Source organism: Nelumbo lutea, chromosome 1 (assembly GCF_056320005.1).
Source record: "Nelumbo lutea isolate HS-2025 chromosome 1, American lotus-T2T, whole genome shotgun sequence".
NCBI classification, from domain to species: Eukaryota; Viridiplantae; Streptophyta; class Magnoliopsida; order Proteales; family Nelumbonaceae; genus Nelumbo; species Nelumbo lutea.
In genome coordinates this window covers 221,199,602-221,219,306 of record NC_142684.1, presented here as the reverse complement: position 1 = coordinate 221,219,306, position 19,705 = coordinate 221,199,602, and the positions used below count along the sequence as shown (strand labels likewise).

The 19,705-nt window shown below is 40.6% G+C and overlaps 1 protein-coding gene across 3 annotated transcripts in view; it reads left to right on the top strand.

Annotated features, from left to right (window-relative positions):
* The window catches only part of LOC148881179 (putative caffeoyl-CoA O-methyltransferase At4g26220), a 96,665-nt gene that overhangs the window by 42,696 nt on the left and 34,264 nt on the right, over nucleotides 1-19,705 (top strand). For all 3 annotated transcript variants that reach the window (XR_016104764.1, XM_088963488.1, XM_088963489.1), the window contains exons 4-5: nucleotides 1,544-1,669; nucleotides 2,098-2,165. Coding sequence is in view for 2 of the 3 variants with exons in the window: in XM_088963488.1 (XP_088819614.1) it covers nucleotides 1,544-1,669; nucleotides 2,098-2,165 (194 nt within the window). In the remaining variant the exon portion in view is untranslated. The remainder of the gene's footprint in view (nucleotides 1-1,543; nucleotides 1,670-2,097; nucleotides 2,166-19,705) is intronic.

Genomic DNA, 19,705 nt, shown 5'->3' with positions numbered 1-19,705 from the left:
GGCTGGACTAGACTCACATGAGAAGCCCTAGCTCTGATACCAAGTAGAAGTTCAGGACTGTTATCAGTTTTAAACCCTAATGGATTTCAGGATCGAAGATAAGAATAAAGGTAAGAGGAAAGAAGAAGAAGAGTTGAAAGGAGGAGCAGAAGCTTAATGTTCTGCCGCCGCCACTTTAATTAATATTTATAGGTTATGCTCGTTACATGGAAAGAACAGATCTGCCCTTAGTCTTTACATAACAAATGGAGCAAAAAATAAGATTGAAATAATAACAACTGAAACAACTAAATGACCAATAGCTAACCCTAGGCAGACTAGTACATCTTCTACCCTACAAACACCGTGGGACCGTAGCTGTGGGGCCCACATCAGTGTTCTCTACTTATACCACTCTTGATTCCATCTTCATTGTCATCCTGAAGGGTATAGATTTGCAAAGTTTTGCACCTATGACCAGGCCTGAACTGTTCTTTACAGTTTTAGTAGAGATCATTGTCTCTACGGGCTTGCATTTCAGTCCATGATAATTTCTAAAAAGGGAAAGTTGGACTAGGGATTAAATTCATGGGCCCTGAATGCTACCCTCTTTTCCCGGTTTGGTTCCATCAATTCTTGGGCTGTTGGATTTTGGAAGGTTGGTTAATCTTCGCTATTGTACCTAGGGTCTGCCGATCCTCTTTACACGATTCAATTTTTCCTCTTGAGTCATGACTATGGATGGTTGTAGTGTCTTTGCTTCTGATTGGAAAGATGGGGAATGCAAGTTTAGGGCTCCTCTCTGGCTAGGGGTTGCTTCGTTGATTACTTTCTTGGGTCCCCCTTCATCTTGATCAATCCCTCTACTGCCATCGCCCCCCAGGGCAGATAACATATCCTTCATTTCCCATATGCTGTTGAAGATGCGATGGATTTCTACTTCGACTTCGTCAACTTTGGCTTCCATTGATGTTGCTTGTGAGGAACCACCTCCTGAAAGAGAATGAGAAGATGGGCGAAAGAAGAGGAATGAGAGAGAGAGAGAGATAGAGAGCGAGTGAGCGAGAGTTGTCTGAGTAAATCTGTCCGGCTCTTCTTCTTGCTCTGTTTGTATTTATACAGAGGTAATCTGTTACATTCTTGATGGTTATATCTCATTTTCTTGCTACATTCTGTTATTCAACTTGGTTGTTTGTTGTATCTGAGAGTTCTTGTGGACCTCTTCTTTTGTAAGCCTTTAGTTTTGGCTGGCTACTCCCATACATGGGCCTAAGTTCGGAACAACTGCATGTTCTAACAATCAAAGTCCAAACTAATTAGGGGTGACATTTATAGACCCAAAGAGTAGACATATTCATAGTTCACTGTTTTTAATATAAAATGTGGATGTCAATCCTTAAATCGTTGTTGAATCTATTTAGATGTTTATCATGCTTGACAATAGCAAAGATTAGCTTTTCTCATATTAATTTCATTATCTTTGATCCATATAGAAGTTTCGTATAGATGTTTCATATAGCTTTTCCCATACAACTAAGTTATCTTTCTTTTACTATTTTTTCAGGGTTATTCATCATTGGCTATTGCCTTAGTCCTACCAGAATCAGGTTATTTGGTTGCATGTGAAAGAGATGAAAAATCTCTTGAGGTTGCAAAAAGGTACTACAAGCGAGCTGGTGTTTCTCACAAGGTGATTTGCTGAAGTTGTACATAAACATTAGTTTTAGTATTTTAAAATGCTTGTTATTCTGGATTGTTCAATAGTTGTCTTGTTTTTATTTTTGGTAAAATAGGTTATCTTGGTTCTTAGTTCTCTTTCCTTTGATTGTTTCCTAGCCTTTTCCTGAATATAAATTTAACATTTGGTCATAATAACCATGTAGGTCTTCAAATCTTTTGAACATATTCATGACTGTCATTGCTATCATTCTTTGAGCCTCATTTGAACCTTTTGAATTGGCTACACAGTATGTAGGTAGAGTTTTGCACTTTTTCGTACTGAATCATCAAATTTGTGTTAACCATCTTTTATTTGTAACACTTGTGCAATTGTATGTCTAATAGTATTGTTACAATAGATTAAAGCCAATTTAATTTTCAAATTGGAAACTGGTTTAGGTGGATGTGAAGCATGCCCTAGCAGCTGATAGTTTAAAATCCATGATTTTGAATGGAGAAGCTTGCAGGTATGTCCCATATTGTTTAAACCCATTAAGTAATGTATCTACTTTTTAAAATCATCATAATTGATGCTCTATATTGTTGGTGGTTTTTCCCATTATCCTAATGCTCTTAGGGTCCGTTTGGTTTGCAGGAATAGGGGTCTGAAATCGGAATTGGAATGGGTTATTCCCATTCCAACTGTTTGGTTGGGCGGAATCGGAATCTCATTCCTATTCATGCTGGAATGGCATTCCCCCATTTGAAGGAATGGCCATTCCCTGCCCCTCCCTTGGGACTGAAATCCCATTCATGCTGATTTTAATTCCCATTCCCATTCCTGTCTGAACCAAACAAACTATGGGAATGAACCATTACAATTCCGATTCCGGAGGATTTTGATTCCGATTCCGATTCTGACTACGAACCAAGCGGACCCTTAGATCCTTTTGTCAGATGTATTCATAAATGATACCAAATGTACAAATAAATGTGAGTCCTTATTATTTTTGAGCAAAAGGAGAAGAAAGAACAAGGAACACATGCTTAGGTTCTATTTGTTAGAAGGGTTAAGATCCATCATATGGATGGCTAAACCATGCTAGATGGTTCGGCGAATTTCAAAAATTTTCCTAACCCATCCCAGGAACCGATTTCCTGGTGATTTTGAAAACTAAATTTTCTATATCGATCTTGCCCTGAATCGGACTAGATTTGAAAGCAAACTATACCTGATACGGAGACCATAAATCGCAGCTCCCAAGGTGAAATTCACGCCCAATAACAGTCCCAAAATTGGCCTCCAACTGAAGATGGTGTAGTATAACGGAAAAATCGATTCAACAACACTTATTCCAGCAACTCTGCTATCCAACTTGTTTGGATCGAGTGAGATGTGTGAGCTTGAATTTCTTCAATGTTTATTCTTGAAAAAACACAGAATAAAACTGATAAAATCAGTTCTTGAAAGCCTAGGTCGAATTAGGGTTCCTTGAGAGACAAGACAAAAGAGAAGAGAACAAGAAGTAGAGAGAGTCCAAGACTGGTTTGCTCACTTCTCTCTTTATCTCTTTATGGAGAAAACTCCTAATCTGATTAGGAGATGATCCAAATATGATTTCGATAAGAACTTTTCTTTTCTTAATTGATAAGCATTATCCTCTTAAAAGGATAAGTGCTCCATACCCAGTTTCAACCCAAATCAAGTTGTCATGTGACCACTTAGCTAATTATATTAGTAATGGGCCTTAGGTCCATTTCTCTTGAAGGCTCACACCCCTAAGTGTTGCATGGCCACTTTGGGCTTGATATTGTCTAGTGCGGGACCTCACAAAGCTCTCACACAAGTCCATGAGGGTTCGACCCCACCTCTGAATGAGATTAGGCTGAATTCACTACTTAGGGCAGTGAACCACTCAGCCAATCAACATGGGCTCAGTTTGGGCCCAACATTTACACCTAAATGATCATTGGATTCGGCCATCCTATGAAGACCCGAGGATAATGGACTTATGTGAGATAAAGCCCATCAGGTAATCAACCCTTTAATGGTCTCTTACACTTAAGCTCTCGGCCCATAATCATTAGAACACTGCTTGACAAGGAAGGACCTCTCCCCTGGCTGTAAGGTGCAGTGTCACACTCTTTGCTCAGATGGATCTCGTGATTAAAACCTTTTGCAGACTTTTTTCATAGAATAATAATATAATATATAAATATATTTTGCAAAACCAGATTTCAAAAACAAATGAAATCCATTGTTGACAGTTTAGGTTTCCCTTAGAGAGTGTAAACCCTGATATTCACTTTGTTCGACAAAGGGGTCGATTCTATCACTATGATCACCCACTCAAGTAATTTCCTAAATTGCCCCAACATGCCCAGATATTTTGACCTATGATGGATATCACTGGTTGGCACATCAAAGGCAGCCTGGTCCACTACTTAGTGCGGTATCATAATAAAGTCCAGGGTTATGTGTAACTTTGTAGTTTTGCCCATCTATCTCCAAGGTCTTGGGCATAAGTAGAAATTGTTTCGGGTTCAGTGTTTCTTATAAACACCCACTAGCTGTGCTTGGGGTCTAACCTTAGGTCTTAAAATGGAAGAAACTACAAGGTTGCCTCTCATTAGGTAGGTAGTACTTGAAAGATTTAAATACATATTGGCCCGTGCCCGTTTAGCCCAATATGAAACAGAGAAACACAAGAGCAATACAAGTTACAACCCAACCCATATCTAATTAATTCTCACAACAGTCCCCCTGAAGTTGAGCATAGATATTTGCCCTCAACTTTCCTAATATTTCATGAAATCTTGTGTTTGGTAATACTTTGGTAAAATCATGCTAATTGTTTTCTAGAGGTCAAGTGGGAAATTCATTAGTCTCTTGAGGTGATCCTTTTTCGAACAAAATGTCTACCAATTTCAATGTGTTTTCCTCTATCATGCTGGATAGGATTGTTTGCTATGTTGATGGCAGCTTGGTTATGATAGTATAGCCTTAAAGGGCAATCCATCTGGATTTCCATCTCCCTTAGCAAAATCCTAATCCATAGAAGTTCAGCTAAACCATGAGCCATTGCCCTATACTCAGCTCTAGCACTGGACCTAGCCACAACAATTTTTTATTTGTGGATCTTCTATCCCCAACAAGCCCTGTCCAATCAGCATCTAGAAAATCTTCAAGTTCTAGTTTATCATGCTTCTTGAACTATAAACCCATTCTTGGACACAACTTGAGGTATTTTAGAATTTGTTTAACATCTCTCATTTGGGAATTTCTTGGCACATGGCTACATGGATAAATTGGCGTACAATATGCATTGCATAAACTATATTAGGCTTGGTAAGTGACAAATAGTGAAGTTTACCAACTAGGCATTGATACCTTTCTTTAATAGTGTACAATTCATTATTACCTTTTTGCAACTAATGGTTCTTTTCAATTAGAGTATCAACACGTCTACTCCCAATTTTCTTGTTTCCTTTACTAAATTCAAGGCATATTTTCATTGGCATTTGTCTATCCCTTCACTAGACCTTAACCTCTATAGTCTATCCCAAGAAAATATCTTATAAGACCTAAGTCCTTAATTCGAAATTTTGATGCCAAGAAGTATTTCAATTTTTGAATCTCTTTTGTATCATTTCCAGTGATCATCATATCATCAACATGCACAATCGTGCAGATAATTTGTCATTCACCTTCTTATGGAATAGTGTGATCAGCATTGTTTTGCTTATTTCTCACATTCTTCATGGCTTTACACAGTCTCTCAAACCATGTTCTTGGAGATTGCTTCAAGCCTTACAATACTCTCTTCACTCTACACACTTTTCTTTTCATTTCATATCTTGGAGGGGAATCCATATAAACTTCTCTTGATGGCCTTCATTTAAGGATGCATTCTTGACATCTAGTTGATGCAATTCCTATGAGAAATTTGCATCCGAGGAAAGAACCCATATAGTGTTTAGCTTTGCAACAAGAGCAAATCTCTTTATAGTCAATGCCCTCCCTCTATGTGAACCCCTTAGCAACTAGCCTTGTCTTATATCTCTCCATAGACCCATCTGCCCTGTGCTTCATTGTACACACCCATTTGCAACCCCATAGTTTTCTTCCCTTTTGGTAGATCCACTAACTCCCATGTGCCAACCATTAATAGTGTTTTCATTTCTTCATTCATTACTTCTCTTCGCTTGGGATTAAGAATATGTTCTAAATACATAAAATGAGTGGTGATAAAGAACAATGTAGACATACAGGAATAATAGGTAGCAGAGAGGTGGGAGTACAAAACAAACATAGATATTAGGTGCAGAGTACATGAATGAACCTATTTACGTAAAGTAATAGGTAAATCCAAATTAGAGTGTGAGATGATACCTTGGTCAGGTTGAATGACACCAAATTAGTCATAGCCTTTAGTTGGAGGATCTCCTTCAAAAGGGTAATAAAATTCTCTTTCTTTCTTCTATACACAATCATCTCAATCTCATTTGTCCATCCATCTTGTATAACAGGATGAATGGTGAGAGGAGTCACATCATGACAAGGTGGAATAAAAGGTGGAGATGAATAACCTAGATGATAAGGTTGAGGCATAAAAGGATTTACCTCAAACAAGGTCTCTTTCACCCCAGTAGTCTCCCCCTAAAGAGAATTACTAAGAGGTTCAAAGAAAAGCTAAGATTCAAAAAAGGTGACATCTTTAATGACAAACTTCCTTCCACTATGATGATCACAACACTAATAACCTTTTGAGTAGGAAAATAGCCAAGAAAAACTCTTTTTTTTTAAAAAAGGGTAAGGTATTTTTTATTCAAAAAGGAAGGAATAGGAGTATATAAGAGATATACAAAAGCAACAACCACCGCAAATCCCAAAAGGAGCCACTAACAGCCCGAGCATAATGCTCAAGAGCCAAAAACAACATGGCACAAGACACAAGTGAGGAAACCTGAAACCCAATCCTTGAACAAACCTAAAAGCCAAAGGCCTAGAAAAACACCCCCAAAAATAAAAAAGAACAGGCCCGCAAGTTAACAGGCCAAGCTGTTTCTTCCTCTGTCTCTTCGACCCCTTCCCTTGTGTTAGAATACACGAATCATGGGTATTTTGGTCATTTTGGTTTATCTATTTGAGAGTGAAAGATCTATTTTATTTAAGTTTAAGTTATGTGTCCCATCTTTCATGAGGGACAATATGGTCTTTCTTGTAACTCTATTATTTGAAATAAATACAAGTGGGTCGACTAGGAGGGACTGATTTTTCTTCTTCTTAATCTGGCCGAACCCTTCTTCTTCTTCTTCTTCTTCTCTACTTCAACCTAGAATCGAATAGGGTTTTCTGACATGGTATCAGAGCGGCAAAACTTCTTCCTTGCTGCTGTCTTCTTCCTGGGTTAGCCGCCAACCATTTCAGGTTTCCTCAATTTTCTGCTAGCCTGAGTGGAAGCTTGAAAAGGGGCCAAAAAGGAGTTGTCGTTTTGTGGTTCTGGAGGTGAGAATGCCTCCAATTACTATGGTGGTAGGCGTTGAATTTGTGTACTAGACGCCCTCTATTCAGTGATACGAAGAGGGCTGTTTGTGGACAGGTATGAACAGTGCTGTTTTTTGCCCAAATAGTGGACTGTGAATACTGTGTTTTGGTTCAAAATTTTTTGATGTGGAGGTTTGGATTCACTAGTATGCATATCAGTCATGTTCTTCTCTGTTCTACCTCATATGTGTGCTGAAAGTAGGGTTTTTCGACTGCTGAAGTTCACGACAGCAGTGGTGTGGTGGTAGTTGTATTGTGTTGAATGGTGTATTGATGATTCTGAATATTTAAAAGTGAACCTTTGGATCTGGTGTGTGAACAGTTCTGCAGTGTGCAGTACAAGTGTTTGATTTAATGACTGAGTGACTTCAACCCTTGTATTTTGGTGGGTGAATGGTTTTGCAGTGTGCAACACAGGTGTTTGATGGAATGACTGAGTGATTTCAGCTTTAGTATTTGATGTGTCATGTGTATTTGAAGAAGTTGGTGGCGCCGTAAGTAAGATAAGTTTTGTGGAAGTGTGTGAGGTTGTGTTGTATATTTGAAGGTGAATTAGTTAAGATGGCATCGATTGGAGATGGGAATGTCAACAAAACAGGCGTCATGCTTTCTCCAGACTACCTAAGTGTTCAAATGACATCTATTAAGTTGAATGGTGAGAATTATGTGCTGTGGGCAAAATCTGTGGAAGTGTTCTTAAAGGCCAAGAGAAAGGTAAAACATGTGAGAGAGGGGAAACCTTCCTTTGATTCTCCGGGGTTCAGTGACTGGGAATAGGAAGATGCACAAATAATGACATGGCTATGGAACAACATGGAACAAAAAGTTAGTGTGAACTTTATGTTCCTAGATACAACTAAAGAAATCTGGGATCATGCTAAGAAGCTATACTTCGGACAAGACAATACAACTAGGGTGTATCAGTTGTACCAAGAATACTTTAATCTGAAGCAAGGTAGTCAAAGATTGGAAGAATACTATGCTAGTCTGAGGAATATCCGGAATGAGCTCAATGTGTATCATCCTCTGACATCAGATGTTCAGATTCAACAACAGCAGCGTGAACAACTTGATGTGACAAGGTTTCTGGTGGGTTTGAAGGCTGAGTATGAGCCTGTCCGAGCACAAATATTGGGGGGGTCTGCTCTTCCCTCACTTGAATTAGTTTTTGCCTATCTTAAGAGGACATCTATTGAGTCTGTAGAGCATTCCCCTCTCTTGGACAGATCTGGTTTTGTAGTGACTAAAGGGGGTGGCCATGGAAATAGAGGTGGTGGTGGTAGTAGTGGACTTCCAAGCAACCGTGGTGGTCTCATGTTTAACCGTGCTGGTGGCCGGAGTGGAGGTCGAGACTCAGGGGGAGGTCGTGGTAAAGGAAGAAGTAATGCCCCTAGGAAGTGTACACACTGTGGTTTAGAGGGGCACACAGTTAATTTCTGCTATGATTTACGTGGTCCACCCAACACTTGGGCTAACCATGCTATGACTAAGGGTAATGGTACAATTACTGAAAGCCAACAAACTGACCCGATTCCCTCCACATCTATTGGTGCTTCTAGGAAGGATATGGTGAGTGTACCTCGTGCAATATATGAGCAGTTCCTTCAAACATCTCAGCAAAACACCGCTACCTTTGCCCATTCAGGTATGGCTTGCCTAGCTTCCAAGCCCCCACACTGGAGCATTGACTCTGGAGCCTTGAACCATATGTTTGGGACTCCTAATGTATTTTCTTCCCTTTCTCGGCCCTCCACATCGCAAATAGTTACACTTGCTAATGGTTTTACATCTCCCATCTGTGGTGTTGGTGATGTTGATCTCTCCTCCTTGTCTTTATCATCTGTTTTATATGTTCCCATGTTCCCCTTTAACCTTATGTCTATTAGTAGATTAACCAAGTCTCTTAATTGTTCTGCAACTTTTTATCCCTCTTCTTGTGTGTTTCAGGATCTTAAGACGGGGATGAAGATTGGTGGAGGGCATGGGGCAGGTGGATTGTATTACCTTGATGGTGGTGGCCCTCCAATAGCTTTTCAATCGTCTCTTACTCCTCTTCAATGGCACTGTAGACTTGGTCATCCTTCTCTCAAGGCTCTGAAGTTGCTGGTCCCTTCCTTGAGTCATCTTTCATCTTTGGATTGTGAGTCATGTCAATTGGGGAAACATCAGTCTCTTTTAGTCCAAGAGTTGATAGTCGTGTCTCGAGTCTTTTCGTTAGTTCATTATGATGTCTGGGGTCCAATCAAAGTGGTGTCATACAATGGTGTTAGCGTAGGGGTATTTCTGTCTTTATACCTTGATTGATGTTGCTGATCTGTAATGTTGTGTTGAAACATGTGCTCTTAACTTAAGTAAGGGCACATAGGTCTTTTCAGTTATGTTTTAATAATAATCTAAATACTTACTAGCCGACTGGGAGAAGCCTAGTTGACTCTTTTAGTTCGAACCAGAATTCTCTCTTCTCTCTTTCTCTCTTTGTCTCTTTATCATTCTTTCTTCTTCTACATAATTGAACTCAGTCAGGCCGAACTCTAAGGCAAACCTGAATTATAACATGGTATCAGAGCTAGGTTAAATCTGCCTAGATTTCTGCTTGCCTAGGGTTCATTCTCTGCGCACCCTATCTAGGGTTTCCTCCTTTTTTTTGTGTTCGATTGGAGATAAGGGAAAGGGCTGAAAGGAGTGATCGCCCTCTTCCCTTGGGGTTCTCTATGCCTCCAGTCAGGTCGTATGTGGTCGGTTGCTGTGATTTCTGAGATCGCCCTCTCCTAGTAGAGGAAGAATAGAGGGCCGAATTGTGTGTAGCTGTTGTGTGTGAAGCGGGCTGTTGTGTGCGGACTACTCTCCTGCTCGCATGGGTGTTACTTCAGCGATAAGGTAAGAGATTTCAGTGCATGATATCTGTTATGGATTAAATAGGAGGTGTGTTTCAGACCATTTGCTAGGGTTTCGGCCAATAAGCGCTAGGGTTTATGCTGGTTTCTTTGTGCATGTTGAAGGAAGAGATATGATCATATAGTGGTGAGATTTCAGGTAGTTGTAGGAGTAGGGTTTGTGGTGTGAGCACATTTTTCAGCAACAACAAGTGTTGAAATCAGTGTGATAGGTGTGATTTAGGGTTTGTGGTGTAAAGAGCACACATTCTAGCTGCAATCAGTGTGACAGGTGTGACCTAGTGGTGTGTAGTGTGCAGATCTCAGTGATAATAGAATTCAACAAGTGTGCAGAATTGGTGATAACATAATGGGAGACAGTAATGATTGTAAACCTAGTGTGATGGTGCCTACAGACTACTTGAATGTTCAGATGACCTCCATTAAGTTAAATGGAGAGAATTATGTGCCTTGGGCTAAATCCGTTGAAGTCTTTCTAAAGACAAAGAAGAAGGTAAAACATATCAGAGAGGAGAAACCCTCCTCTGACTCTCACGAGTATGAAGATTGGGAGCAAGAGGACGCTCAGATCATCACATGGTTGTGGAACAATATGGAACCCAGGATTAGTGTGAACTTCATGTTCCTTGATACTGCCAAAGATGTGTGGGACCATGTGAAGAAATTGTATTCGGGGCAGGACAATACAACTAGAGTTTATTAGCTTTATTAAGAGTACTTTAATCTGCAATAGGGCAATCAGAGTCTTGAGGAGTACTATGCCAACATGAGGAACATACGTAATGAGTTGAGTGTCTATCATCCTCTCACTTCTGATGTCAAGATTCAGCAACAACAGAGAGAGCAGCTTGATGTGACTAGATTTTTGGTGGGATTAAAGTCTGAATATGAACCAGTACGGGCTCAGATATTAGGGGGATCAACTCTTTCGTCCCTAGAAGAGGTATTTGCTCGACTTCAGAGGATTTCTATCGGATCTACTGAGAACTCTAATATCTCAGATAGATCTGCCTTTGCTGCATCGAGAGGCCGTGGTGGTAGACGTGGAGCTCGGGGAGCTCAGTCTGGCCGTGGTGTTGGCCACTACCAAACCAGATCTGTCAGAGAGAGAAGAATGTTCTCCCGACTCAATAGATGTCCTCTTAAGACGAGCAAAGACTTCTTCGAGTGGGGGAAGAGCAGATCCTCCCAATATTTGTGCTCTAACAGGCTCATACTCAGCGTTGAACCCCACAAGAAACCTTGTCACATCAAACTGCTCACGTTGCTGTTGTTGGATCTGAACATCTGATGTTAGAGGATGATACACATTAAGCTCATTACGAATGTTCCTTAAACTTGCATAGTACTCTTCTAAGCTTTGACTCCCTTGCTTCAAATTGAAATATTCTTGGTACAACTGGTACACCCTAGTTGTATTGTCTTGTCCAGAGTATAACTTCTTAGCATCATCCCAGATTTCCTTAGTTGTATCTAGGAACATGAAGTTCACACTAATCTTTGGGTCCATGCTATTCCAGAGCCATGTCATTATCTGGAGAAAGCATGACACCTGTTTTGTTATCATCCCCATTTTCAAATGAAGCCATCTTAATTATTTCACCTTCAAATATACAACACAACCTCACACTATTTCACAAGACTTATCTCACTTATAACACCACCAATTCAACTTCTTTAAATACACATTACACACCACACACTAAGGCTGAATTCACTCAGTCTTCACATCAAACACTTGGGCTGCACACTGCAGAACTGATTACACACAAGGTATAGGAGGTCACTTTTAAATATTTTGAAACATAGATACACCAATCACCACGACACAACCACCACCAATTTACTGTTGTTGTGAACTTCAGCAGTCGACGACTCTTCTTTCAACATACATACGAAGAGAAATGCAGAGGAACATGACTGAGATGCATATCAGTCACACTGAGCACCACCACAACCAACTTTTGAAACAAAAGGAAACATTCACAGTTCCTTACTTGGACAAACAACAGTAGTGTTCATACCTGTCCACATTCAGCCCTCTTCGATACTGAATAGAGGGTTTAGTATACCACTCCAACGACCACCACAGCAACAACCGGAGGCATCCTCACCTGCAGGCCCACAAAACGACAGCTCCTTTTCCGCCCCTTATCGAACCTCCACTCAGGTCAGTCGAAAAGGAAGAAGATGATTGTGAAAGTTGGCGGCGAACCCAGAAAGAGAACAACAACAAGAAAGAAATGAGGATACGACCTTACAGCTCTGATACCATGTTAGTAAACTCTAGCAGATTCTAGGTTGAAGTAGAGAAGAAGAAAGAAAAGAGAAAGAAGAAGAAGAAGAAGAAGAAAGAAAGGTTCGGCCAGACTAGAAGAGAGTCAAAATCCCTCTCCCCTAGCTGACCCACTTGTATTTATTAAAAAACAGAGTTACAGGAAAGGCCATTTTGACCCTCATAGAAGATGGGACACATAACTTAAACTCAGATACAATAGACCTTTCACTCTCAAGCAGATAATCCAAAATGACCAAAATACCCCTGACTCGAGCATTCTAACATCCTTCATGTTCCCAAACTTAGTACTAACCTTTTATTTGTTAGTAGTTTAACCAAATCATTGAACTGCAACATATCTTTCTTTCCTACTTATTGTGTTTTAAAGGACCTGAAGTCTCAGAGGACGATTGGGAGTGGCCATGAGGCGAATGGGATATACTTGCTGGATGTCTCTAATCAAAGTCCTGGATTACCTAGTGGAGTTGCTTTGGAGTTTGTTTTATCAGTTAGTTAATAGTGTCATGATATGTCATTTCAGATTTGGTCATTTGTCTTTTTCAGCTTTGAGTCATTTGTTTCCACAAATGTTTAAGGGAATATCCCAATCGAGTCTTCATTGAGTCATGTGAACTTGCTAAACATTGTAAACAATCTTTTTCAGTGAGTAATAAAAGATCTGTTTCTCCTTTCAATATTATGCACTTTGATGTGTGGGGGCCATATCATTTACCTGCTATGGGGGTTACAAATATTTCATTCTTATTGATGATTTCTCTCGTTACACATGGATTTGCCTTCTGAAATCCCGGGATGAAGTATCAAATATTGTACAAAAGTTTCATGAACTTATCCTTACCCAGTTTAACACTCGAATCAAAATATTCCGACCTGATAATGCAAAGGAATATTTTGAGAAGAATCTCTCCTCCTACTTTGATACTTTTGGAGTTATTCATCAGAGTTCCTATTCCTACACTTCTGAACAAAATGGAGTGGCGGAAAGGAAAAATAGACATGTGGTTAAGGTTGCGAGGAGCCTTCTTTTTGCTTCCCATGTTCCTGTTAAATTTTGGGGTGATGTTGTTTTTACAGCTACATATTTGATAAACCGAATGCCTTCTCGGGTTCTAGGGTTTAAAACTCCCTTTAGCTTGCTTTTTCCAAATGAAGATCTGTTTTCTCTTTTTCTCCGGGTGTTTGGGTGCACTTGCTATGTCCATGTTCACAGTTATCAAAGACATAAGTTTGAGCCTAAAGCACACAAGTGTGTCTTTTTGGGTATGCCTCCACATAGAAGGGGTATTGCTGTTTTGATCCAATTCGTGGCACTTGCTTTGCTTCTAGAGATGTCACATTTGTAGAGTTAGTCCCTTTCTTTGGTACTTCTCTTGAGGGGGAGCATTTAGACGAGTTGTTTGCATTGTCACCATCTATTCCTCTTCCAATTCCCATTGAATCTTCCGTAGAATCTACTCCAGTTGAGTCATCTATCCCTGCTCTCCCTCCTCCTACTCATCCCCCTTCTTTTCTTTCCCATTCTATTATCCAGAGGTGGTACCAGAGACGAAGACTTAGAGATATGCAAGTTGTTTCCACGCCTTGAGATGTGGCTCTTGCTCCTCCCATCACTACTGAGATAATGGGTCAGCCCTCTTCTACCACTTCAGATACCTTCCCTGACCTTGATCTCCCTATTGCCCTTTGCAAAGGCAAATGAAAATGCACAGCTCATTGTATTTCCAAAACACCTATCCTACAACCTCTTTTCCCCTTCATACTTTTCTTTCCTTGCCTCTGTTTCCACACATGTAACTCCCCGGTCTGTCTCAAATGCCTTGTCCAAACCAGAATGGAGAGATGCTATGATGATTGAACTAGATGCTTTGCATAAGAACAATACCTGGGAAATTATGGACTTGCCTGAGGGAAAAGAACCGGTTGGCTATAAGTGGGTGTTCACTATTAAGTATCATTCTGATGGTACTGTTGAGAGATATAAGGCCTGTTTAGTTGCTAAAGGATATACTCAGATTTATGGTATTGACTACTTGGAAACTTTTGCTCAGTAGCCAAGATGACTTTAGTTTGGGTTTTGCTATCTTTAGCTATTGCTTTTGACTGGCCTCTTCATTAGTTTGATGTAAAGAATGCCTTTTTTAATGGGGACCTAAATGAAGAAGTCTATATGTCTTTACCTCCAGGGGTGTATGGGAAGGAGATGCAAGGAAGGGTCTATAAGCTGAAGAAGTCTCTTTATGGGCTTAAGCAGTCTCCTACTTCTACTCCTATTGATCTAAATCATAAGTTGTTAGCGACTGAAGGTGAACTATTGCCTGATAAGGGGGTGTTCTAGAAACTGGTTGGGAAGTTACTTTACCTTTGCATGACTCAACTAGATATCTCCTATGCAGTTAGTGTAATCAGCCAGTTTATGCATTCTCTCAGAGATACACATTTAGCAACTGTTGAGAGAGTCCTGTGCTATCTAAAGGGACTTCAGGGAAAGGTATTTTGTTTGCTAAGCATGGACACATGAAGCTGGAAGCATACACTGATGCTAACTGGGTCGGATGTATTGATGATAGGAGGTCTACTTTAGGTTCCTGTGCTATGGTAGCAGGGAACATTTTATCGTGGAGGAGTAAGAAGTAGTCTGTAATGGCAAGATCTTCAACTGAAGTGGAATGCAGGGCAATGGCACATGGAGTTTCTGAACTTCTATGGTTGATATCACTTTTAGATGAATTGGGTATAGACTGTGAGAAGCCAATGATGTTATATTGTGACAACCAGGTTGCTATCAACATTGCACACAATCCTGTTCAACATGACAGAACTAAACACATTGAGGTTGACATGCATTTTATAAGAGAGAGAGTTGCCTCAAGAGAAGTCTGTCTACCATTAGTTGCTTTTGAAGAACAATTGGCTGATGTTTTGACAAAAGGTATTCCTAAAGGAAAGTTGGTTCTTTATATAAGCAAGCTGGGCATGATGGATATCTATGCTCAGCTTGAGGGGGAGTGTAGAGAGACTGGGCCGAATGGGCCCCTAGCCCATTAGTGTCTTTCTTATTAGTTCTTTCATGTTATGTTTTCTTATTGGGCCTTTAGTTCTTTTTATGTTTTTTTATGTTTAGTGCTGATGTGGACACCTACTTAAGGGCCTCCTTGTAATTTATGTAACTTAAGTAATGTTTTATAAAAGATAAGAGTAGGGGAAAGAGTTTTGATAAAAAAAAAAGAGTAGGGGAAGGAGGAGACATTCAAACTCCTCCTTTCTTTCTCCTTTCTTCTCCAATCTTCTTCCTTCTTCTTGCTGTCTCCATCTTCTTCTCTGATTTCTTTTACTTTATTTTGAAATGTTCTACTGAGTTTATTAGTTTTGAATCACATCTCATGAGATAAGAGAATCAAGCATGAGAACACACCACCCAGTAGTAGAGCGACGAGTATCGGGACAACCTGCCTAATCAGCATCAGCATAGGCTCTCAAATTGATAGGAGAGGATGAGGAGAAGAATAGTCCTTGTGATAAAGTGTCACGAACATAGCGGATAATCTGATATATAGTAGTCATATGGGGTTGACTAGGAGCATAGACAAGCTAATTGACAACCTGAACTGCATGAGAGATGTCAGGTCGAGTCATAGTGAGATATAGAAGGGACCCCACCAGTTGATGGTAAACGGAGGCATTGATGAGTAAGGCTCCTTCTGACTTGGATAATTTGACATTCAGCTCCTAGGGAGTATCAATCTGCTTATTATTAGTAAGGATGACCAACTTGACAAGATCCAAAGCATATTTGTGTTGGAAAATGAAATATCCTTGATGATTTCTTTGGACTTCAAGTCCTAAGAAATAGGTGAGAGGACCCAAGTCCTTTATGTGAATGGATTTGTGAAGAAGAGACTTGAGGTCTTGAATTCCTTCTACACCATCTCTAGTCAACAACATGTCATCCAAATACAACGGGAGAATTGTAAAACCCCGAGGCCTTTTCCGAACAAAGAGAGAATGATCAGAATCACTATGACTATACCTAGCATCCACAACAACATCTTTGAATTTCTTAAACCATGCCTGAAGGGCCTACTTCAACCCAGGCTAAAAGGACATGAATTGTAGTGATCTTGGCCATTGGAGCAAATGTCTCCTCGTAATCAATTCTACTCTTGTGTATAACCTTGAGCCACAAGACAGGTTTTGTATCGATCTAAGGAGCCATTAGATTTCAACTTAATAGAATAAACCCACTTGCTCCCGAGAAGAGAGCCATCAGAAGGAGCTGGAACAAGGTCCCAAGTGTCATTCTCATGCAAGGCTTGAATCTCTGCATCCATAGCATAATGGCTTGCTGGTAAGAATGAGGAATATCTATGGAAGACAAGACAATAGAAAAGGAACTATGGTTTGAAAAAATCTGAAATAGAGGTATCACTTATGGGGTTATTGATGGCGGGTTGAGGATCTAAATCGGGAGGAAGGAGGGTGTTAGGTGCTTGCGAGATAAGACGAGGAGATCCTTCATGGCTGTTGAAGACGAAGCATCCTGTGAATCAAAGTCATACAAAACAAAGATAGAAGGTGTATATAACTTGGCTACTCCTAAAAAAAAGGAAATATGCTCAAGAAAAATGACATTCCGAGAGATACAGATGTGATGGGCATAAGGATTGTAGCAAAGCAATCCTTTGTGGTTGGGATCCCCCCCCCCCCCCCCCCCCCCCCCCCCATAACTGATTGAGTTGTGAGTTTAGAATGTTCTCGAGAGGGAAGATGTACAAAACATAAACATCCAAAAACATGAAGGTTGGAGGGATTAGGAGGAGAACCAAATTGTTTCTAATGAGGAGACAAGTTAGCCAGAACAGATGAAGGAACACAATTAATTAGATACACAGCCAAACTAGCTGTCTCCACCCAAAACGAAGATGGTGCATGTGACTCTTGAAGAAGAGTACTCACAACACTGATGATGTACCCATTCTTGCGTTCTGCCACACTACTTTGTTGAGGAGTGTCTGGACAACTCCTGTTGAACTTGTATACCAAGATTTCTCAAGTGGGAAAGAAGTTCACCATCATTGTATTCTTCCCCCGAGTCTGAGCGTAGGATATGAACACTGGATTGAAATCGAACTCGGACAATGGAATGAAACAACTGAAGGGTTGGAAAAACTTCTGACTCGTGTCTGAGGAAGTAGATCCTAGTGTACTTGGTGCAATCATCAATAAACAGTACAAAACACAACAGAGGAAATCCATGCATCACTATGTATAGTTTTAAAAGGTGAAGTAGCATGTTCATCCTGGTAAGGAAATGGGAAAATATGACTCTTACTCAAACAACAAGCAACACAAGATGTATCAAAAGTTTGCAAGGAGGGAATTTTATTTCTAATGAAACCAGTGTCAAACAAAAATTATGTTTTTTAGAGTTTGGGTAACCCTAATTGATGGAGGACGATTTGGCTCGACCTACAAAATGATGACACGTGGACCTGACTCAGCACGAGCCGCAACTCAGTATCATAGCTTGATAATGGCTAAGTAACAGGCCTATGAAGTAGCTCGCTATATCACAGCTCGCCAAAGAAGGAGCTCACTACAACACGAGCTCCGGGTTCCCCGAGCTACCTCGAAGGGGATATCCCGATGCTACCTTAGCTCGCGAGCTAGGGAAACCAGCTCGCTCAAGCCCTTAAGCAGATAAGTCTTTGGAAGGGCAACCCTCAAGTATTCCTAAGCTCGCTACAAAATAGCTCGCAAGTGAACAACGTGAGCGTTTCTCAGGAAGCTTTCTATATGACAGACTGTACCGATCAGATTGCGCCACGTCCCTTGCCTGACAGCGCAGTCTCTGTCCTTTCAACAGTCTGCACCCACGTTTCTCAGCAAGCGGAGGTGTGCCTGCCCTTTTGGAGACGTGTCACCCATCCGAGCAAGGGGTATGTCGCAACGGCCACCTGCGCAGCCCTGGTAGGTAACGGTTGCGGCAGGGACCCAATGGCGGTTACACCCGATCTGACAAGAACACCCCTATAAAATCCCTTGAGGCAGAAGGGGAAGGGATCTTCAAACTTTTGAATACTTTTGCACTCTCACACTCTAAGTACACCTTTTTCCTCACGAGCTAACCTCTCGAGCACAGTGATAAAGACCTACACTCTTAGCTTTTGCACTATTCTTTTCTCTTTCCCCTACGTTCTGACTTAAGCATCGGAGTATTCCCACTGGGTAAACCCCCGAGAATTCTTCTTTTCCATCTTCTCAGGTGCCGTCCGTTGGCAGCATGGAGCCAGTCCCCAGCCAGCTAGGAGTGCTCGGATCGTGCCGCATCACTAACATTTGTGCCATAATTCCCAAATGTTTTTTCTTTGACCCAAACCAGAGTTCAGTGAAGAAGAACTAAAATAATTAGATGATTGTGCTAATTGAGATCCCTCGAATTCCAAAGCAAACAAGCGGCCCAGTCTATGCCCCTTTTTTTTCAGCTTCCTAGTGCGTCGGCCTTGAATCAAACAACCATCAAAAGAAAATGTTAGAATGTAACCTTCATCAACCAATTGGGAACAAAGAAGGTTTTGGTAAGGGAAGTCAAGGGTGAGAGCTTCAAAAACAAATCATTACACCCAATGATATTCAGTTTTTCACCACTGGCAGTAACAATATGCTTATGATGGATCTCCGGAGATTTATTTGATGGTTCGGGGAACAATAACTAGAGAACTCACCAGATAAGCCAATAGCAGAAAATGTAGATGAAATAACAGAGGGTACTAATTCTCATATATCTTCCCTGTTCATGGGAGCAAAAGATTCACCTTTGACACTGTGTGCATTAGTCATCTGTCCTTCAGATACCTGGTAAGCCCGTGGCTGATTCTTCTTCATACTACCTTTGAAGGAATGAACAGGACAATCTGAAATGATATGACTATGTTGCTTATAGTATGTGCAAACATTCTTCTTGCAGTGTGAAGCAATATGTCCAAAACCTTTGCATTCATAACATTGGGTTTTAGACATGTCCTTTCCACCAGATTTCTTACTCCCTTGTGCAATAAAAACTGCTTCAACCCCAGATCCAAGTTGCTCCCCTTCCAGATTTTCAGCAGTCATAAGTCTAGTCTCCTCTCTCATAAACTCTCCCATCATAGAATCTAAATCTGGTAGTGTACCCCTACTCAGAATATTGGACTGAATAGTCTTGTATTCAGGTCTCAGTCTCATGAGGAAATGGTTCAGTTTCCTCCTCTCAAAGTGCTTATGTAGATACTCAACACACTCTACTGAATCAAATGGCTCAATGTGAACTAATTCATATTTTGCCCACAA